General features: G+C 38.5%; 2 protein-coding genes across 3 annotated transcripts in view; one reads left to right on the forward strand and one right to left on the reverse strand.

Annotated features, from left to right (window-relative positions):
* The window catches only part of ORC4 (origin recognition complex, subunit 4), a 33,067-nt gene extending 32,076 nt beyond the window's left edge, over nt 1–991 (forward strand). Inside the window, exon 12 of the mRNA XM_006834557.1 lies at nt 803–991. Coding sequence (XP_006834620.1) covers nt 803–991 — 189 coding nt within the window. The remainder of the gene's footprint in view (nt 1–802) is intronic.
* A 5,692-nt stretch (nt 992–6,683) lies between these two features.
* The window catches only part of ACVR2A (activin A receptor, type IIA), a 141,758-nt gene continuing 125,206 nt past the window's right edge, over nt 6,684–23,235 (reverse strand). Inside the window, exons 9-12 of one of the 2 annotated variants that reach the window (XM_006834558.1) lie at nt 15,649–15,763; nt 12,911–13,049; nt 8,988–9,118; nt 6,684–7,530 (exon numbers count right to left, since the gene is read on the reverse strand). In XM_006834558.1, coding sequence (XP_006834621.1) covers nt 7,336–7,530; nt 8,988–9,118; nt 12,911–13,049; nt 15,649–15,763 — 580 coding nt within the window. In that variant the 3' untranslated portion in view covers nt 6,684–7,335. The remainder of the gene's footprint in view (nt 7,531–8,987; nt 9,119–12,910; nt 13,050–15,648; nt 15,764–23,235) is intronic. The other variant, XM_006834559.1, reaches the window with a different exon arrangement.

Here is a 23,235-nt window from a genome sequence, read left to right on the forward strand (position 1 = left end):
ATATATACACACACACATGCTAAATGCCATCAAATTGGTTCCAATTTAAACAGTGACCCTGCGTGAGGTAATCTGTATAAGGTGGGTCTGAACTGCCAGCCTTTTGCAGTTAACAATCCAGTGCTTATCTCACAGTGACATGTGGACTTTATAACAGGTGGTGGCAGTCTCAGCTAGGCTCCTTAAAATAACTGGAGCTTAACCCCTGTCCTCCATGCCCATACCAACTGCTGAGTAATTTTCTTTCATGAGCAGGACTAGTGTATTCCTAGTGGGTTTTCCTGCTTTCCCTTGTGCTTAAGCTATGAAGTTTTACAAAGTTGGGTAAAGGTAGACAATATGTAAATGCAAGTTTGAGTAACCTAGGTAACCGATCAAAAAGCACAATTCTTCAGTCTTATGTTGTGCCTAGAAGTCATTTCCGACTCATACCAACCCTGTGTAGTTTCCAAGGAGTGGCTGGTGGGTTTGAACCGCTGAACTTGTGGTTAACAATGCAGTGCTTATCCTGCAGCACCATACGAGGACTTAGTTTAATAGAGGACTGACAGTCTTTCATTATATGAAATACTAGAAGGAAACATGGTACAAAATGAGCATAGGAACAAAAGCCATATTGTGCATAAGGTTCGTTCTGGTTACATTAAGCAATGCAAAGACAGAGAACGTTTTTTAGGAAGTTGATGAGAATTGTCTTAGAATTGTAGTGATTTCTAGTAAAAGTTTCATTTGGCTTGTATTTCACAACTGACAAAAACTGTAACTCTTCTCAGGGTAAACTTTAAACTATTTTATCTTTCAGGCTTTTGAACACTTACAACAGCTAGAATTAATAAAGCCCGTGGAAAGAACGCCAGTAAATGCACAGAGAGAGTACCAGCTGATGAAACTACTTTTGGATAATACTCAAATTATGAATGCTCTGCAGAAATATCCCAACTGTCCTACAGATGTTAGGCAGTGGGCAACATCGTCACTAAGCTGGTTATGAGTACTGACCAGTGATTTCAGTGGTGGAGTTCCAGACATATATCTTTAAAGAACTAAAATGCTATTCTTGTCTTTTGAAAAGATGTTACTACATTTTATGCTTATAAACATGTATTTTTGTACTTACGGAATTCTCTGTTGCACTTGTAAGCATCTTGGCTGTCTTACCTTTCTTTGAATATAAACACTGTTACGTGAGTCGTCATTCTAATGGTTAATTTATCAAAACATATTAAGTAAGTAACAGTTCAAAAGAATAACATGAAGGATTGGACCATAAGCTTATTTAATGATTTTGAAGTATTTTTGTGAGATATTTGAAGAGCTAGCAGCCAAAGCCTTAAAATTAACTTAAAGAAACAATGAGAAATATTTCATCTTTTGGCCCAGAAGAAAATGTTGCTTTTTTTTACCTGTACATACAGAAATTTTGGATTCTATTCCAGACCAACCTTGGTCTTCTAGTTCAGGGAATGACCAGTCTAATCAAAAGATGGCTCACATGTAGGAAAACAATCCAGGAGTTTAAGACATTCCCTGCTATACTTCTCAGAATAGGGTCCTAATACCTAATATAATCTGCATCAAAATCCCTTGTAGGAGTTTAAATGCACATTGGACCCAACCATTAGGCCAAAGGGATCGATTAGTTTTTTTTAACAAGCACTTCAGGAAATTCCTGAAAAACTACTACCACAGCAATGCGAAGAGTTTGGTAGTATGAGCTGTATCTATTTTTTATAAAAAAAGAAAAAAAAAAATCCCTACAGAGTGTAGAAGCATTTACTTGTACAAAGAGATCCATAAGTTTCATTAAAAACAAAACATTGCCATCAAGTCAATTCTGATTCATGCCAGCCCTCTGTACTCCACAGTAGAAGTACTCCTTAGAGTTTGTTGAGTAGAATCGTTACCAAAACAGTTCAACAGACACTGCTGGGTGTGCTCCAACCACCAAACTATGACACCACCCAGGGACCTTATAGATAGATTTAGTAATATTCATACCATTTTAAAGGTTTTAGATTCCTATTATGTTTGTAGCATAAGATTCCTAAGAGTCCTTACCTTTGTGTGCCTTATACTCTGTCAAAGACCCTGAGAGATTAAGTACTGTCACCTACAGACTAGAAAGCAGCGCAGGTAGGGCATGATTGATTAAAAAACACCAAATTCAACCCATTGCTACCTAATTAGTTGGTTCTGATTCATAGCAAACCGTTAAGACACAGGAGAACTGCTCCTTAGGGTTTTTCCGAGATTTGTAAATCTTTATGGAAACAGTTTCATCTTTCTCCCACAGTGAGAACGGTGGGTGGGTTTTGAACCACCAGTCTTGCAGATAGCAACCCAGTGCCACCACTAAAAGACAATGGGTTCCTGACCAAGTATTTTTTTTAAGTATGAGTCCTGGTGTGGTGCCACTGTACTGCAAGGTCAGTTTGAACTTCAAAATTGGCAGTTCAAACTCACCAGCCGCTCCTTGGAAACCCTACACAGAGTACTATGAGTAGGAACTGACTCCATGGCACTTAACAAGAAATAAGAAACAACTGGCTTTTAAGGAGTCTAATACGGAATGGAATATAAGATTGCTTTGCATAAAAGTACATTTAAAGTAGTTGTAACTATTTCTTTTGCATACGTAGCCTTTGTCTCTGCAAAAAAAAAAAGCCTTTCCATCAGTCTCGTGCACTTAGCATGTATTGCACATTTTGTGCTTATTAATTGCCCCTTTAAAAAATCCTGACCTAATAAAAGGGTCCTGACCTAATAAAGTGATTAGAGGGTTGCAAAAGTTTATTAGCTTTAAGATAACACTGAAAAGCTACTGTCCCTCATCTCCCTCCATGAGTAGAGCTACAGAAGTTAGATCAATACCCAAGTATAAAGATTATAAAACAGTTGATTTCCTGAAGAACCTAGTGTTTTACAGAACACACGATGGAAAACAAGTCACTCTTCAGTAGCAATTCCATGCGGAGTGCCACTAGGGTTGCATCTTAACTTTTTTCAGAATCAACACAGGTTCTTTCAAACCAGCATAACCTAAATGCTGTCTAGTCCTTCACTCTTGCATGCACTAAGACAATTGAGAATTAATTGGCACGAACTGCGAGCTTTTCCAATCCCATTTTCATTGAAAGTCTTTTTGTTGTTAAGTGCCATAGAGTGACTGGTTCTTAGCACCCCTGAAAAGGGTTACCAAGGATTGGCTGGTGAGTTTGAACCCCCACCTTGCAGTTAGTAGTCCTGTGCTTATCCTACAGCACCATACCCTTATAACAAATATTTAAATGAGTTTCCCAGATGCACTAGTTACCCTAAGTCAAGATGTTGAGTTGGTTCCAAGGGAAGCCCCTATACAGTGTTGCCTTAAATCTTTATGGCAGCAGAAAGCCTCATCTTTCTCCTTTGGAGAGGCTGATGGGCTTGAACTGTGGACCTTGTGGTTCACAGTGCAGTATGGAGCCCCCATACTCTTATCAAGATAATAGAATACAAATAGTAACCATTCAAATTGTAAAGTATATATCTATTTAGGATGTGTACATGTTTGAAAATGGTATTCCTGAGCCACATTTCTCTATTTTCATGTGAAAACACAAGGTAACTAATGCCAGGTAGCCTTTGGCTTCCAACATGTGGTAGGACCAACATAAACTCCAGTACAATCAGCTCAGACTACAAAGTAGGGAAGTGGTACAGCTAACAAACCTCCCCTTTTCACCACTATCCCCATTGAAAACCTCAACATGTCAACCTCTCTATAAATTAACAAGGCTAATTTTCCCTTCTTTAAAGAACATGTAGCTAAAGAAAAACTGCATATGCAAATCATACCATATTCATTTTTTATTTAATTGGGGTGGAATGGGGATAGCATACATTTCATTTGTACAATATTTAACAATCACTTATCCAAGGTGGGGTTTTATGGGGGGTTTTTTTTGTTTTGTTTTTTGTTTTTTTAAGCTTTTCGTTAAATACTTGCAGAAAAAATAGCAAGTATGATTTGACAGTAGTACAACAACCTGTGCCCAAACACTGACAAGAACTACAGAGTAAAGCTAAAAGAATCGCTTACCAATATCTTGAGAGGTAACAAATAGGATATGGGTTGAGACTGCATAAAAAACGTACTGCTGGTTGGATATCTGAGGTAAATGATGTTCAATCAAGATGCTACTTGTTTCATTTTGCCCATAAATTGATAAATAATTATATGCACATTATACCAAATGTTCCTAAAAAGTAATTTTTAAAAAAGGTAAAAAAGAGAAACTGGAAAATATCTGTGGCAAAGCATTTTTTTTAAAACAGTAATCACTAAACTACCATCTGGCCAGAGTGTTTTCCCTACCACCTATATTTTTCTTAAATGTAGATGTCTCTAGGGGTGAGGGAAAGGGGAAAGATTCTTTTAAATTTCATGACATGATTCTATTTTAACTCCAAAAAAAATTTTTTTTTTCCTGATTGTATATTCAAAATGTCCCCACGAAAGATATTTCAAATTCATGGGACCAGCCATTTTGAGGCACAGTCTCTGTTCTGGAATTCATAAGGTACCTGTAATAAACATCCAAACAAGAGAATCACACATCACATGCTAAAAACTTCCTAGCATCTAAAATACATACAAGAGCTGTGTCAGGGCTTAGATTTGGAATAAAGCCAAACACTGGTTAATCCCTCAGTCCTATGGCAATTGCTCATAAAAAGTAATCCTCACATGGCGATCTGAGCAAGGTAAAGAGTGTAAGAGCAGCAGTTGTGAGGGGTATCGGCAAGGCAATACGAGACTGATCATGAGGAGCACCAGACACGTGAGGAAAAACAAAGAAGTCACCATTTTTCTCATTCTGTGATTTTTTTTTTTCCAGTATCCCTAACTCAAACTTTTTGTTAACTTGCCCAACTCTGCACTGACTGTAAACCAAACACTAAAATGCCCTGCAAAAGAAAGTTATAACAAGACTAGTTATCAGGACAGGTAGTCACTGGAACATTCTTATTTTACTGCTTATAAAAAAGTATTTTTCTATTAACATAGTTCTCAAAAGATTACAAGTTTTAAAATTGGTTACCTAGAGTTAAGTACAATACCCAGGATTTCTAAAAAATTGTCTAACACGAAGAGAAAACATTTTGTGAATACTTGGTTTTATAAAATTTACCTCTAGAACTCACACAAGTCCAACATTCAAAATATCCCTTTTGTTTTGAATTTTTTAAAAAAAATGTTGATAACAAATAGAAATTAGCCTTCAGGAGATGAATACTTCCTGTATACGTATTTCTTAATATATTCCCGTCTTGATTTGTTTCAAAATGGAAGCAAACCTAAATCAAGAAACTGAAAGGCCAAGTACTTTTTGAAATAGAGAACTCAACATTGAAATGGAAAGTCTTATAATGAAACCTTGAGTACACTACACGTGACCAAGAAGTTCTGTATAGTATGTGGCACACAGACAATAATGCTATTACCCTTCTTTCCCTCCCTGCTTAGAGTCTCTTGACCTATGTCTTATTATAAATAATATAATTTATTATTCCCAGAGATTAAGTGCATATCATATGTAAAATGTAGTGTGTACTGTGTGGCTAAATCATCTTTTGAAGATAACATTCACAGTGAGGCTCCTGATTTAAAAAAACAAAAAAAAAGCAAAAAATGCATTGCCCTCAAGTCAATCCTGATAGTGACTTGCAAAAAATTATAAAATTAATGTATGGATTTACAAATGACCTGTAGCATAATACTGCCTGTCTCTTGGTCAGTAATCTTGAAATTCAGGAAATTATTTACTTTGGTCTATGTGAATTTGAGGAAGAATCCAATTATATTCATTCTAATGCAATATTGTTTTGCAAAGCTCTTTGGCACCTACCTACCATTCCATTTTCTTAGCAAGGATACAGCATGAACTACCTAAAATAATATCAGGTGTATAAGCAGTTTGGAGAGGAGGCCAGCTATGTTGTCTACATGAACACTGGTTACCTCTAAATGTCATTGCATAAGTTTAACTGTTATCCCTGATTTGTTTTAAAGCAGTAACATCTGAAATCTGTGCTTAGATGTGAAACCTCTATCCTAGAATAAGTCTTTACATATCACAGACATCAAATATTACTCTGACAAGATGGCACCAAGCAGAAGTATTGTGATTGATAATGTTACAAGTCTCAAAGCAGAGTGAGGAATTCTGGGTAATGACACTTCCTGAGGTGATCCTAAAACAGTGATAAAGAATGTCCCACACACTGTTTGGTGAAAAGAAATACACTACAATTTTACATACATAAATAAGAAAAATCTATTTTAAAAATTAAAATGAAGAGCTTTCCAGTGTCACAGCTCACTTAAAAAATTTTAAATCATGCTTTAAATCTCAAAATATTCCCCAGACACATAGGACACCTAAATATATATATATATATACATACTTAGGTAAGTATGCGATATTGTGGGAACTGGATATAAGATGAAGCTTTAAAACGTGGGAAAGGAGAAATGACACCACTTTTTGTTTCATTAAAAAACAAAACACTTTTTTCTTAAATTACAAGCTAGCACAAGAAAAACTAAAACATTGCTTTACGAATAGCCACTTACTGTTGGCACTAAGCATAGCTTACCTTTTTTCTTAAATAACACAGTGAATTTTTAATACCTTGTTATAAAACATGAATCAATTTATTATTCAAATTTTAGTGTTTTCAATTTCATAATTTAGCAACCGTGGAACTGAGGTATACCTTGTTGAGGGAGGTTAAAGTAATGCTTGGAAGCCTTTTTACTGTACCCCACTTTGATGACTTTGTTTATGTACACGGAACAGCAGCACACTAAACATTCACAAGCTGTGTCATATTGGCATTACAATAGTCATTTATAGAAACACAACAGCAAATGCAATAAAAACAAGTTACCCTTTTTAAAATCTGAAATGAAAAGTCTGTGATTTAAAAAAAAATAGTTCATTTAAGGAATTAGTGTCTTCTGGCAGACATGAAATTTGATGTCAGTTTTCAAACGCTCGGTAAGCCAGGTCCAAAAAATCCTTGTAGATTTGGAGCGGGCCACATTCTTCATGTACACTTTCAAAAGTTTCTTTATAGAGTTTGCAACTTTTCTTTAGTCTCATGTCCTTCACATCTGTGCTGTAGGCAATGCAGTGAGTCTCCCAGAGCCACTTTTTTAAATGAGGGTCTTCCGATATTTCCAAGAGAGATCCTACTCATTTCACCCAAAATAAACTAAGCAGTTTTGTTAGCTTAGCAGCTCCGGTTTAAAGTCTTGTTTCTCAGTGTGTGCTGATGATAATCCAACCATCATAGACTAGATTCTTTGGGAGGAAAGTCAACATTTGTCACCATCGTGACCACTGTCACAATGTCCTCTGTGGTAATGATATTTGTAAGTCTTTGCATCTGAGTAATTCTTTCTCCTACACATCCAGCTGATAACCTGGCTTCTGCATCGTGATCCCAACATTCTTCTATTGTTTCACAGAGCATTGCCATTCCCTAAAAGGAGAAATGCAGTCAAACACCAGAGCCATTTTTGTTTTCTATCCCAAATAGAGTTCTCATAAAGAAATGACTACATTAGTGAGTCAACGGACATTTTCCATGTCTGTTATTACTCATAACCATTTTTTCATTTAACATCTGTGTACAGGAAGGAGCATGAAGAAAAGCACTCAGGAGGGAAAACAAGTGTTTGTTGTTAACACTGAAGATTTACATCAGAAAATACATTTTTCAATTTTAAAAATGTTCACAAACCAGGTAATTTCAAAGCTAACTCTGGAACTGGACTCAAACCTGAAGGCTGATGGGAAATCTACCATTGATTCTTAGTTTATATCAGTTTTTCTAGCTTGCAATTAAACACAAGATGAGACAGCCATCCTTGAAGATTCTCTACATGGTTTGTCCATGGATTGTAATTCTATCTAGACCAAATGACCAGTATAACACTTCACTATCCTTTGCTTTGTTTCTAGCTTAAAGCAAAAGACTCAACCACAGAATAATACTGGATGCTTACTGTAAAACAGACAAGAGAAAGATGAGGCCCCTGCAAACACAGCACTGGAAGCCCTAAGCAGGGCCACTATGAGTGGGAACCAGGTCAACTGCACTTAATAACAGCAATGTGTAATAACATAGTCCTGCTGCTGCTGTTAGGCACTGGGCTGCTAACCAAAAGGTCAATGGTTTAAACCCACCAGCTGTTCCCATAAAAAAGATTCACAGTCCTGGAAACCCTGTATAGGGAGGGTTCCTATGTGACTCGTGGCAGTGGGACTATATAACAAGCTTTTAAAGGGCAACACATAGCAAGTTCTGGGTAGTTTCTCTTCCTGGGAAAGATTTCCTGATAATAAGCCCATAGAAAGGAGCGTCTCCTACTACTACGATGACTTCATGACCTCCCTTCCTGAGTATAAACCCCAAGAAACTACAGTTGCCATTGAGTGATTCTGATTCATAGCAACACTGCATAGGGCTTCCAAGGCCATAAATCTTTATGGAAGCAGAAAGTCTCATCTTTCTCCCATAGAATGGCTGCTGGGTTTGAACTAACAACCTCAAAGTTAGTAGCCCAGTGTTTACTCTAGAGTGCCACCACAGCATCTCTCGAGTATGGTGGTTGTATCCCATTGAGTCGGTCCTGACTCACAGCAACCCTGTGTAGGGTTTCCAGGGCTGTAAATCTTTATGGGAGCAGAAAGCCTCATCTTTCTGTGAGTCACTGATGAATTCAAACTGCTAACCTTGTGGTTAGCAGCTCGTTGCATAACCCATTGGCAGGTCTCCATATACACAGCCCCAAGCCTATTCTTTCTAAAACTTGAGTATAAAACATCCTGTGTGAAGACCACCTCCCCGCCCTGCCCCCCCAAGAGAAATGCACATAAATAAAACAATCCTCTGGAAGGTGTGTTATTGGAATTTCAAACGAGAAAATAACTTACAGCATGTTTCTGCCAATAATCTCTTAAAACAGGCCTCTTTTTCTTATGCACAACAACTTCCTGCATGTCTTCAAGGGATGGATGCTGGCCAATTTCCTCTTCAAATGGCAACATATACTCATCTACAGGCCCTGAAATGGTAAAGAAGGGAAAAAAATTAATACAAATCTTTCTGATTTCCAAGCTGATACAAACTTTGTAAGATACACACTGTTGCACCATTTCCCCCCACTGCTGCATGTTATAATAACAGGAGATAAATGGACTCAACGATTATTGTACCACAGGATAACTAACTTAATTTACAGTTATTAACAAAAGTGAGTCATTTTCATGCCACCACAATGAGGACTGTGAAAGGAACTTTCTCATCTACTGCATCATCATCTCATAAGGACTGTAGGAAGCTTTCTCATTCTCTCTCCACCTTTAAGAGGAGCAGACATTTGCAAATCAAGGAAATCACACACCTTTTATAGTTTCTTCTTGTAATTCATATCAAAATGTTAACAGCAGTGCTTCTTCTCTGAAGACTTTGGGTTCACTCTCATAACCTCTTTATTCCACGCTCCCTGTAACCCCAGACTTAAAGCCCAGAGGAGGAGTTAACACATCTGAATCACACCTACTCTCTGCCCACAAAAGAGTTGCCAAAAATACATACTGTCTTAAAATCACAAACATACTCTATGTATCCAGGCTTCCCATCAAGTCAGAATTGTGCCTTCACAAACAAGATTTAGTATTTCAGGTATATATGAAAATACATCTAGACATTAATAACAGCTAATACTTCTCAAGTATATTATTTACTTCCATTTTATCTTCACAGATGGGAAGGTGGCATCACTTTCCAAATAAGCAACTCAGAAAGGTTACAAAGTTTGCATAAGAGCACATAGTTATTAAATGGTAGAATAGGAATCTGAACCCATGTCTCTGAATAATTTTTAAATCTATGCATTTAATCACTGTACTGTCTCCCACTGACAGAAACAGATCACTCATGAGCAAGTTTAATGGCCACATAGATACATACATAGACAAACCCTGTTCAAGCCCTTGAAAGGAATAAAATCATCCTGGACAGAATGAAAATTATAAGCAGTGTATCAGAAAGACGCCACCTAATACAATCCTTTCCAAATGTCAAAAGACCAGTCAGTCCAGTACCTGCTTGGACACATTCAGTGACTTAGAATAGTGACAGTTTTAGGTTCTATTCAATCCATGCTACTCCAAGTTTGACCTGTAGTGCAGCAACATTGGCATCAACTGGGAGTTTTTAAGACGAGCAGAATCTCAGACCCCACCCCAAGTGCTAGTGAATCACAATCTGCATTTTAATAAGATTTCCAAAGTTTGAGTGTGCACATTAAAGTTTCAGAATCAATCATTTAGCCAGCAACAAATTTTAAAGCACCTCCTTTAGCAATGTTATTCACACTGTCCCCCCGCTTCTCTCAGAATGATCTGGCTTCAATGACCTGGTTCTGCAACTCAGTATACGTAATGGTGCACACAAGCACTGAAGACATGTCAACGCACATCCATCCTTCTTCCTCTTCCTCGAAAGTTCCCTATCATCCCACTTTCTCACAATCAAGTCACTTCTCACTCCTCTGAGCTCCTAACATTCCTTTACATTCATGTTGACAGTTATCCAAAACCTTTTACTGAATGTCCACTATGTACTGGGCACTGAACTAGACCACATCTACTTTAGAGTTAATATCCGGAATATATTCAATAAACTTAACTATATGCTAAACTACTTAAGGACACAGAGCAAGGCTTTATGTCCACTCGTGTCCACACCTAATCCAATGGAGAACTGGCTTTGGAGCGTTGATATGAAGAAAGTTCTTATGAAATATATTTTCCTATAACATCTGCCACCTGACCTAGTTCTGCTTCCATAAATGCACACACAAAAATGTACTTCCGCTCCCATTTTTAGCTAAAAAACATTGAGCAGCTTACTTTTCTTCCTATAGACTTCAAGCTAAAATCATCTTCAAATTGCTTCAACCTTTCTTAAATTCTGGATTGAATTCCACAGCAGACCCCCAATCCTGGAATAATGAATTAACTGTCCATTCCTGAGTTCTACTAAGTTCCATTTACAAGTATAGTAGCCTACATCTAATTTCATATTCCAGAGGTGTTCAGTCCTATCCTGAGAGACTACTGCAGTACTCATAGTAAATAAAGTATTTTTATTAACACAGATTAAGTTGGTGACAGATTTTCGAAATTTCAACACAATTTCTTCTATAGATCTTTGACAATCCGCAGGAAGCTTCTAGGCAATTATTAGTTAATATAAAAAACCAGATCAAGTTAATTTACATTCGTTTTGAGAGTTTAGCAATCAGGGAGTTGGCCTTACATTCTCACATCCAAAAAAAGTACAATATATTTGGAGAGCAGAGACCTTACAAGGGAACGCTAATGTCTGAGCACCTGGCACACACTGGTGTGCCAAACCAGGAGATGCAAGTTTACTTGGCCCCACTCCCTAAAAAGGCAATATTTAGAGAACTTGAATAGCAAGAACAAAAGCAGGTACCTTTAACTAATGCAAACAAATAATGTCTGCATCAGTTCAGACCTCAAAGCTTTTAAGGAAACCAAACCCACTAACAAGTAGATTTCAACTCATAGTGACCCTACAGAACATGGTAGAATTACTCCATAAGGTTTATCAAGCTATTTGGAAGCAGACTGCTTCATTTTTCTCCCATCAAGTGACTGCTAGGTTTGAGTCAATGACCTTTTTGTTTTAGAAGCTGGGTGCTTAACCCACTGCAACACCAGGGCTCCTCCTTCAAAGTTTTAAGGAGGCAGAATTTCACCTGTGGCATCCTGGTGTGGCACTGTAGGATAAGGACTGGACCACAATACCCATTTAAACCACAGGTCACAGATTCAAACTCATCAGCCATTTCTTGGCAACCCTATACAGGGTCACTATGAGTCAGAACTGACACCACTTAACAACAACATCTGCAAACGGGGACAGCTGTTGGTGGACAGGCACAGCTCAGTCTGATTGGGTAGGACTATGCTAGCATCCCCTTGTTATGTTGTTGTTAAGTGCCATCGAGTCGGTTCCGACCCATAGCGACCCTGTACAGGGTGTAAATCTTTACGGGAGTAGAAAGAAAGCCTCATCTTTCTCCCGCGGAGCGGCTGGTAGTTTCGAACTGCTGACCTTAAGGTACACAGCCCGATTCGTAACCACTACGCTACCAGAGCATCCCCTAGTGCTGAGCAAAGCCTGAGCAGCTGGCGTCAGTCCAAGTCCTCCCACCTTTCCCATCACACACCCTCACAACAGTGGACTTTAGAACCCGGGGGCTCATATGACCTTAACCACAAAAGTCCTCTTCCCACATGTAACTCAGCTGTAAATCTAGGGCTTTATAGTTTAAGGCTATTATTTAAAAGGCAAGTTACTTTCTTAATCTGAGTCTTAAATTTCCTCATGTGTAAAATTGAGATAATTATTACTTCCAAAGTTGTTTTAGGAAATAAGCTAATGTGATCTGTGGAGTTCTCTGGCAATGATAAAGGAAGGGTCCTTCCCTCTCCTGCCCCAGCCTATGCTCCCCTACCTCCTGAATTCACTTTAAGCTACAACAGCCTATTGTTGCTGTTGTCGTTAAGTGCCATCAAGTCGGTTCCAATTCATAGCGACCCTGTATAGGGTTTCCATGGAGAAGTTGGCGGGCATGAACTGTGATTAGCAGTACAGTGCTTAGCCTATAGCACTACACAACATCCTAGAGTCTATTAAAAAAAAAAAAAATCCCCACAATTAATACTTTTAAATCTTACCTTTATTTTGAGCATAGCCATTCCTTTTCCATAAATGTGTAGTAGGCATAATTATCTTTTTAAAGGTATTTTTCCCTTACCATCTGCAGCAGTGCAGCGAGAAGCCAGCTCCCACAGGACTAATCCCACGGCGTACATGTCTATCCTCAAAAATGCATCCCTCTGGAAGTTTATAGCACCCTCCAGTACCTCAGGAGCCATATACCTCCGGGTACCAACCTAAAAAAAATGTTGAAAGTAAGCAGCACTCATTAACTGTAAGAACTAACATTTTATGATCTTATAAAAAAGAATCAAAGAAAACAAAATGTGCTCTAATATCATATAGGTAACTACATTACAACTATCAGATTGTGGAGAGAAGCAGATTATTAATTCCATTGCAAATAGTGCAACCACCAAACCAAAGTGTCCATAAGGAGAGACCGCTTAATCAAATACGGTACTAGGCAGCTCTGAACACATGAGGTAGACAGATCTTGTATACTGATACAGAAAAGTCTCCACAAATACTGCCCAGTGAAAACAGGAACACAGCAGTAAGTAAGATCCTTTCTGGGTACATTTTATAAACATTTAAAAAGTAATAGCTAAGTACAAGATGCAAACACTTTAAAATATATATTTATTTATTCATGAGTTCTTCAGTTTTGGAGTCCTTTACCAATACCCAATCCTAACATTTTGGAACTTCCTGGTACTAGAGTCATGGTGTGCCACTGTAGAATAAGCAACAGACTGTTAACCACAAGGTCAGCGGTTCAAACCCACCAGTTGTGCCAGGGAAACCCTATTCAGTGTCTATGAGTTGGAACCAATTTGATAGCAGTTAACAACAGCAAGCTAGCTCTGATTGGTGCCTGACAACATCATATATAAACGCTGATGAAATACTGAGTAGACAGTTGGGCCAACCACATATACTTGAGTTTAATAGATCTAGGGAGGGCCCAGTATTGGTATTTTCAAAGAGGGGCTTCCCTAAGTGACTGTTAACTCCACCCTAGACTAGAAGCTGAACCATTGTCTGCAAATATTTCATGAAATATTTCAAAAATTTCATGAAAAAAAAAATCCATTTTTTTGAAGCTTCTTCATATACATGTAACAGAGATGGTTTATAAAAGTACAGATGACTAAAGTCCAAAAGTTTGAGTTGTTAATGCATTTACTGCAGAGAACACTACAAGAAAAACAACTGTGCTTTGTTGGTACTTAATAATAATTATTGTTAATTGCACCATACATGAAGGTTTCCCAAAAGTTTCCCAATTCTCCTAAAGCTAAATTTATTCCTGCTGAAGTATTTTTTTATTATGAAATTATGGCTTATCTTCCTTTTTGTGTAAAAATGTCTGCTTTTATAAACTGATAATAGTAAATATGATCTGCATCATTCCCTCAATGTTCTTTCCTTGCAAGACATAAAAAGTACCATAGCATGCAAGTCCCACCAAACATTCTGAAATTATCTGGTCTGTAAAACTAAAGTCAAGGAATTCCTGCTTTGGTGTTTTAAAAACTGAGTATTTTAACCTCATCACATAACCCACTGTGAGGGAGTTACAACATGCATAAATGACTCCCAAATCTATTTTCTCTTTTTCTCTAAAAAACAGATGAGTAGTTATAAGAAGCTGATGGGAGAAAATGTTGCCAAAATTTAGTCTTATAATAGTAAATCACAAAATTAACTCAAAAGTTCACCTCTAAAATTTCCAAATAATCTCTATCTCAGTAACATTCCACAAAACTGCTACTTGGTGGCAACTTTTCTACAGCTGTATGCCAGCTGATCATTGCTCTAAATTCTTAAATTGTTAGTCAAATTTGCCAAAATTTGTTGGTAATAACTGTGCTTTTTAGGCTCAATAGGATACACTGAAAAAATGAAAGCTGAGAATAAGCTGACCAAATAAGTGTTGTTATTGTCCGTAAGCACCCTAAGGTGGTTCCAACTCAAGTGACCCTGTATAGGGTATCCAAGGAGCAGTTGGTGGTTTAACCTTGTGGTTCTCACTCCAGTGCTGATCCTACAGTGCCACACCAGCACCATTTAAAAGATGAAGAAATAAGAAAGCCAAAGACTGAATCCTTAAGGCTGTGTAACCAGTCAAACTGGTTTTCTTAATTACAAAGGGATCTAGTAGGAGTGATAACACATTGCCTAGCTTCACAGTGGCTGAGAATACAATGTGTGGGGAATGTTTCTTTCTGCTTTGGCCTTCCTATAGATGTCTATTAAAGTGTGGGGAATGTTCTTTTCTACTTTGGTCTCCCTATAGGTACTAGGTGTCCATTACTTTGTACAGCTTTGTACAGCTTTTGCCTAGAGTTATGTAGCTCACTCGGAGCTTTCAAAAAAAAAAAAAAAAAAGAGAAAAGTCATGAAGTTGATTAAAACAATAAAGTGCAAAAATCTAGAAACTATCATTGTTGTCTAGGAAAAAATGGGCAGGGGATGGGGTCTTAATATAGTGTAGCAAGAATGAGGATTGATTATTCTTACATTTCTCTTAGGATGGGGAGATAATTAATTTACCTGGAACTACTGAGTTAATACTAAGGCTGAACAAGCACTAGGTCTATTAAGAGGGGTAAGAGGATGCTCTGCTTTGTTTTAAAAGCAGAATCCCAGGTCATTTGTCTAGGTTACTTTATAAATTGCTTGAAGTAAAATACTTAAGAAAGTCATTTTATAGTAGATACTGATTAAATAACTAGCTACAATTTTAGACCAATTTGTTCCTGGCATACAATTCTAAGAAAATGAGGAACAAGCTGATTTTTTCTCACACTTCATAATTATTTTTCTTACCTGTCCATGGGTATCACCTGCAGACTTGCCAGCCTCAAACTTTAACGCCAACCCAAAGTCAGCAATGCAAGCTGTCAGATTGCTTTTCAAAAGCACATTTTTACTTTTGATGTCCCTTGCAAATAGAAAAAACAAAGTATTCACGTTAAGTTTAAGCAAGTTATCTTTCAAAAAGTTTTCTTTTTACTGAAAGTGGGAAAGAGGAAGACTACGTATACTATAAAAAATAATTAGCATAAAATGCAAAGAAAAGAAGAGGGAGGAAGAAATTTAAGCCAAGTCCCTATAGAGTCTGAGGTTCAAGATTACAATCCATGTCACTCTCACCCAATGACCACAGAGCTACTGTTTCTTAAGAAAGCAAGAATATTTCAGAGTACAGAGTCCTATAAACTCCGATGGTAAGTACATATACATATATACATATATATGTATATATACATAGAGTATGCAGTCCTGGTGTGGCACTGTGGGCTAATACGCTTGACTGCAAAGTCAGTGGTTCAAGCTCATCAGCTGCTCCTTGGAAACCCTATACAGGGTCACTATGGGTCAGAACTGACTCAACAGTACTAATAAACAATATATGTGTGTGTGTGTGTGTGTGTGTGTATATATATATGTATAAAATGTATTTATTTATTTAATGAAAAGATTATTTTAAATTAGCTTAGTCAGAACCTTTCCCCTATTGGTACAAGTCTACATTTTAGTCTGGCCCCTTATAATGATGTTTTTATATTCTTCTACCTAGTTGTAGAATCCACCATTCTATGTCAGTTTGTCATACTGTGGTACCTTATGTGTTGTTGTGATGCAGGCAGCTATGTCACCGATATTTTAAATACCAACAGGGTCACCCAAGGTTTCAGTGGCACCTCCATACTGAGACTAGGAAGGAGAGGCAGACCACTTCTGAATAGTCAGAATGAGTCCTTCATGTTGGAAGGCACTCAAAATACAACTAGGGAAGAGCTGACTCTTCAAAGTAGAGATGACCATAATGAAACGAATGGAGCAAAACTTTGGGACCTTCATTTGCTGATGGGACACAACTCAAAATGAGAAGAAATAGCTGCAAACATCCATTAGTAATCAAAATACGGAATGTTTGTAGTTTGACTACAGGAAATTAAGTAGTCAAAAATGAAGCAACACTCATAAAGATCACTATCTTTAGCATTAGTAAGCTGAAATGGACTGGTATTGTCTGTTTTTAATATTGCCAGGAACGACAAACTGAAAAGGAATGGCATCACATTCATCATCAAAAAGAGCATTTCAAGACATACAGGAAAAATATAAAACAACATAAGCAGACCAACTGAACAATAAAGTTGCTTTCCCAGGAAACATCAAGGCAAGTGGTTGGGTCCCCTCAGTGTAAACCCCCTTTCAAGACTAAGACTCAATGGGAACTCAAGCTCTGATTAGTGACCATACTTGTCATTAAAAAGGGGAAATGAGGGAAAAACAGCAATGAAGCTGCAAGCTAAGCCTTACAACAAATCCTGTGAACCCGGGTGGAGACCTGGTTGGCCAGCAGTGTAGCAAGACCTGGGTACTCTTGGGCCCAGAATCAGTGACAGAGCCACAGAGCACTAGAGTGGAGAGTGAAGCGACCAGCTGATAAGAAGAAAGGGCAAATGCACAAGAAAACCCACACTTGTAGATAATACCCACTTGACCTGGCTTCAATGACTGGATGATCAGAGCTCAACCAGAAGAAGAAAGAAGAGGGAAAAAAAAGAGTAATCTGATACAATTTGATGAACTTGACCTACACCTATGGATGCAGTAGCTCAAAAGAGGGAACAAATCCTTACAGCAAGGATCATTCGCACCCCTTCCATACAGAGTAAACAGGGATGGACATCTTGGACATTGGCTACCAAAAATGGCGGGGGTGGTGGGGGGTGGTGTGCCTACAAAGGCTAGAAGTGACTTGGTTACATGCTTTCAAGAGGGAACCTAGATTCAGAGGCCGTGAAGGAAGGTAGAATCTCCACTGAGTAGTATATAATCTGTCTAGGTGGGGGGGCTGATGAAATGAAATGCGAATGGGTCTCTTATGATACAATAGTGAGTAATTGTTATCAGGACTGCTTGTGAGAGATGGAAATGTAAAGGTAGACGTTTTGTATAGCAAGGAGGGGAGTGATTAACTTTTCAGCCTAGAAGCGGAGGTCCCTGGGACCATCGAGGGAGAAGAGCGGTGAGCGGGACCCTACCCAGAGAAGCAGTGATGCCTGAGATGGAGGCAGAGACCATGGCATGGAGAGATGGAGCAGTTGGGGACTTTAGACACAGAGAGGGAGAGGGGTTGTGTGCTGACGACCGGGGGGCAGGCTTGTAGTTGGCTGATGATGCATGGAGGGGACTGTAACCATAGCAATGAAATGATATATGATAGGATGAATGTAAAACTAATGTTCTACCATGTAAACTATCACATAATTCACAATAAAACATTAAAAAAAAAAAAAAAAAGAGCATTTCAAGATCTGTCTTGGAAGTGCAATGCTGTCTGTGATGGGACAATATCCAAATGCTTGCAAGAAAGACCAATTAATATCACTATTATTCAAATTTACGAAGAAACCACTAAAGCCAGTGATGATGAAATTAATGATTACTATCAACTTCTTCAGTCTGAAATTGATCTGACCACAATGCATTGATAATTACTTATAACTAGAATGTGAAAGTTGGAAACAAAGAGGAAGGATGAATAGTCAGAAATTATGGCCTTGGTGATAGAAACAATGATGGAGATCACATGACTTAATTTTTTTTAAGACCAATGACTTCTTCATTTCAAATACCTTTTTTCAACAACAAAGATGCAATACACAAGAATCAAATTGACTACACCTGTGGAAGAGACAGTGGGAAAGTTCCAAATAATCAGCCAAAACAAGGCCAAGGGCCGACTGTGGAACAGACCACCAATTGCTCATATGCAAGTTAGGTTGAAGATGAAGAAAATTAAGACAAGTCCATGAAAGGCAAAATAAAATCTTGAATATACCTCACCTGAGTTTAGAGACCAACTCAAGAACAAATTTCATGCATTAGACACTAATTAGACACTGCGGGATTACATCAAGAATATCACACATGAACAAAGCAAAATGTTTCTAAAAGGAAAGGGGTGGGGCCGGAGAGACTAAAATGGGTATCACAAAAGACTCTGAAAGTTACTGAAATCTCAACTTCCAAAACTGAAGGATTGATTCTATGGGCAAAATGGGAGTCCTGGTGTGGCATTATGGGTTAATGTGCCAAACTGCAAAGCAGTTTGAACTGCAAGGTCGGTGGTTCAAGCTCACCAGCTGTTCCTCAGAAACCCTATACAGGGTTGCAACTGACTTGACGGCACGTAACAACAACAACATGCAAAATTAGCCCAAATGTGGTGCCGTAAAATAAGCACTGGACATGTAACCACAAAGCCACCAGTTTCAAACCCACAAGCCACTTTCAGAAACGCTATGCAGGGTCACTATGAGTCAGAACAACAGCAAAATGGATAAAATATTGAATGATGCAAGAGGCATTAAAAGAAGATGGAAGGAATACATTATAATTATACAAAAAAGAATTGGTAGCATATAATCAAGAATTGATGGTACAGAAGGAAAAAGTCCAAGCTGTGCTGAAGGCATTGGCAAAAAACAAGGTTAACTGACTAAAAGAGATCCATTATTTGTGTCCAAAAGAATGGAAGGTGACCCAAGAGAATGCAGAAATCATCAAACAATATCATTAATATGCAACTAAAATTTTACTTAAAGTTAATTCAAAAACAGGTGCAGCAATACATGGCCAGCAAGCTTCCAGAAATTCAAGCCAGATTCAGAAGAGGACATAGAATGGTAGGATACCATTTACTGGCATCAGATGGACCTTGAGTAAAAGCAAAAAATAACAGAAGTAGCAATGAAGATTTGAGCTGAGTTTGACCATGTTCCATAGACACCCGTCGACCTTGAGATGAGACAGAAAAGAGGAAGGACTTACTGGTCTGAAGCTGAGGGAGACTTGGGAACTCTCAAGCCAATGGACACTGACCTAGCCACTGGGGGCAAGAGCTGGGGGCAAGTGGCCAGCTGGTCTGAAGTGCGGGGAAGCCTTTAAGAACGCCCAAACTTACATGCAGTACCCATCTGACTTACCTTTGACTAGCGGAAGTGGAAGAAGTTTGATACAGGAAGCAAGTGTAAATTGCTACAATTTGATGTTCTGGACCTTTGTTTATGGATGTGTTTTTGTTAAGTGCCCTCGAGTTGATTCCAAATCATAGCAACCCTGTAAAGGGGTTCTGAGGAGCAGCTGGTGAGCTTGAACTACCAACCTTGTGGTTCAAACCGGCCTTGCATTCCAGCACCATTAACCCACAGCACCACACCAAGACTTCTGCTTATGGATGTAGTTGCTCAAAATTCCAATGTAAAGAGAAGGATTCAAGGATCAAGGATATTAAGGATCAAGCTTGCCTCCTCAGTACATACGAACAGGCAACTTAGACATTAGTTATCAAAAATGGGGGGCTGTAAAGGCATGAAGTGACGGGCTTACGAGCTTTCAAGAGTTTGCTTAGTTTCAGAGCGAGGGAGGTAAGGTAGAATTCCCACTGAATAGTTTTCCTCTTTTCCAGACTGGGATGGGGGAGTATAGGGTTAAGATATTTTTAATAATGAGTAATTAATATCATCACTAATTGCGACTGTCACAACTGTAAAGATAGAAGATGTGAAACAAAAAGGGAGTAGTAGTGAATCTTTCATTTCAGGAACAGAGGACCCTAGGACCACTGAGAGGGAAGAGCTTTGAGCGGAGCGTGGGATCCTAACCAGAAAAGAGATGGAAACTCAGGCAATGGCATAGAGAGACAGAGAGAGAGAAAGCAGCTGAGGACTCTAGACCCATGGAATGAGAAAAGTTGTATCGTGGTGGGCAGGAGGCTGGCTTGTAAAATTTGCCCTTTGGCCATTTAAATGAATATATATTTACAGTACATTTAAAAAAAAAAAAAAAAAAAGGAGAATAGAGGTAAATACTGTTGACCGGTGGTGAATGGAGGGGATTGTAATCATTACAATGAAACAAAATAGGATTGGTTGAATGTAAAACTGATGATCTGCCCTGTAAGCTATCACTCAATTCACAATAAAAGCTTTTTTAAAAAATCAAAAATACCAGAAAAGATATTTACTTGTGCTTTATTGACTATGCAAAGGCATTCAACTGTGTGGATCATAACAAACTAAAGATAATATTGCAAAGAATAGGTATTCCAGAACACTTCATTGTGCTCATGAGGAACCTGTACATAGACCAGCAAACAGTTGATTGAACTGAAAAGGGTATACTGAATGGTTCAAAATCAGGAATGGTGTGTGCCAGGGTTGTATCCTTTCCCTACACTTATTCCATCTGTATGGTGAGGAAATAATCTGAGAAACTGTGTCATATGAAATAGAACATGGCATCAGGATTGGTGGCACTTAATGACAACCTGCAATGTGCTAATGACACAACCATCGGCTGGAAGCGAAGAGGTCTTGAAATACTAATGAAGATAAAAGACTAAAGCCTTCAGTGTGGATTACACCTCAATGTAAAGAAAGCAAAAATCTTCACAACTGATATATATATAACAGCATGATAAAGGAAGTCTGAAGTTGTCAAAGACTTCAGCACTCATGGAAGCAGTAGTAAAGAAATCAAATGACATATTGCATTAGGTAAACCTGTTGCAAAAGACCTCTTTAAAGTGTTTTTTTAAAGAGGACTAAGGAGTGCCTGATCCAAGCCATGGTATTTTCAATTACTTCATATGCATGTGAAGGTTGAACAATGAATAAGGAAGACTGTAGAAGTATCAATGCATTTGAATTGTGGTGTTTGTGAAGAACACTGGTAACACTGTTGCCTGCCTGAAGAACACACAAATCAGTCTTGGAAGAAGTACAACCAGAGTGTGCTCCTTAGAAGTGAGGATGGCAAGACATCACACCTCTTGTATTTTGGACATGTTGTCAGAAGGGATTAATCCCCAGAGAAGGACATCATGCTTGGAAAAGTGGAAGGCCAAAGAAAAAGAAGACACTCAACAAGACGGAGTGACACAGTGGCAGCAATAATTGGTTCAAACATAAAATTGTTAGGATATAGCATGACTGGGCAGTGCTTTGTTCTGTTGTGCATAGGGTCACTATGAGTCACAACTGACTTGACAGCACCTACGAAAAAAAGCAATAGTTGTAGAATGTCATCTTCCTTAGAAAAGTAACTCTAGGAATATATAACCAAAATTGTCCACTAAAAACATACGCGTCGAGAGAACAAACAAGATGGCGGATCGGGTGGAAGTGTAGTAAAGGAGCTCTGCCAACAACAACACAGAATACCTGACCAAGCAGGCTCAGGGGCTGATCCCAGAACTCTGAATCACACATAAAGGAATATTTAGAAGGTTGGAAGGTTTACAGCTGGGGGAATTTGTGGCAGAAGCAAGAAATCTATTGCTTTCTAGTCCGGGATGCTAGGCTGCTCCAGGAGCCGCCATCTTGGGTGAGACTGTGAGGGGGAAGAATCAGAGCGGCCACAGACACCTGGCAGAACCGCTGAGATAAAGGTGTGGACATTTTTTTCTTTTGGTATCTATTCACTGGTCCCTTGCTATCTGTGCACCTCCATTCTGGTGACTATAGGGGTTCCTGAGCTAGTGGGCACCCCAGCCCCACCATCGGAGGGTTCTACTATGCATGAGCACAGATCTCCTCGAAATTTAAAGAGACAGTTTCCAATTAAAACCAAACGGCCACAGCTGACCCTGAACTGTTTCCAACTAGAAAAAAGGCCTGAATGGGGATTGTGGAGTGGGACAAGCAGACAAAAAATGAAATAGGCCGAAAATTAAATCCTAAGTTACGTCAAAACAACCAACCGTGGTATCTTGAAACTTCTCAGGAAGAAGAGTGAAAGGGGAAGCCCACTCCCTGATCACATCTACCTGGAGGCATTCAGAAAGCATAAAAAATACCAAAATACATACCCATCTAAGTATTAAGTCCATAGATAACCCCTGAAGATGCCCAAAAAACAGAAGCAGATGACCATATCTGCACATGTCCAGAAATGAGATAAAGTGACTAAGGCAAATGAGCTGGAAGTAGACCTACACTCCATACTAGAAGATGGGCAGCCTTTGGAAACGCCTGAGGAGGAATTCCTAAAAATGATTATAAACGGTATCAAAACACTATACAATGCAGTTGAGAAAAATAAGGAAGAAGTAAGGAAAGTGCTACAGGAACAATCAAATAAGATAGAGCACTGGAAGCAATGCAAAACCTACAGAAAGAGGTGCAAATGATTAATAATAGAATATCAGAAATGGGCAATACATTGAAAGGGCAAAAGAATAGAATTGAAGAGATAGTTGCTAGAACTAGTGAGCTAGAAGATAAATCTCTCAACACTACTAAGATAGAAGAACAAATACAAAAAAGGATAAAAAAATCAGAAGAAGGCCTAAGATTCATGTTGGATAACATGAAGAGGAATAACATAAGAATT

This window comes from Chrysochloris asiatica, unplaced genomic scaffold (assembly GCF_000296735.1).
Source record: "Chrysochloris asiatica unplaced genomic scaffold, ChrAsi1.0 scaffold00012, whole genome shotgun sequence".
Taxonomy (NCBI): Eukaryota; Metazoa; Chordata; class Mammalia; order Afrosoricida; family Chrysochloridae; genus Chrysochloris; species Chrysochloris asiatica.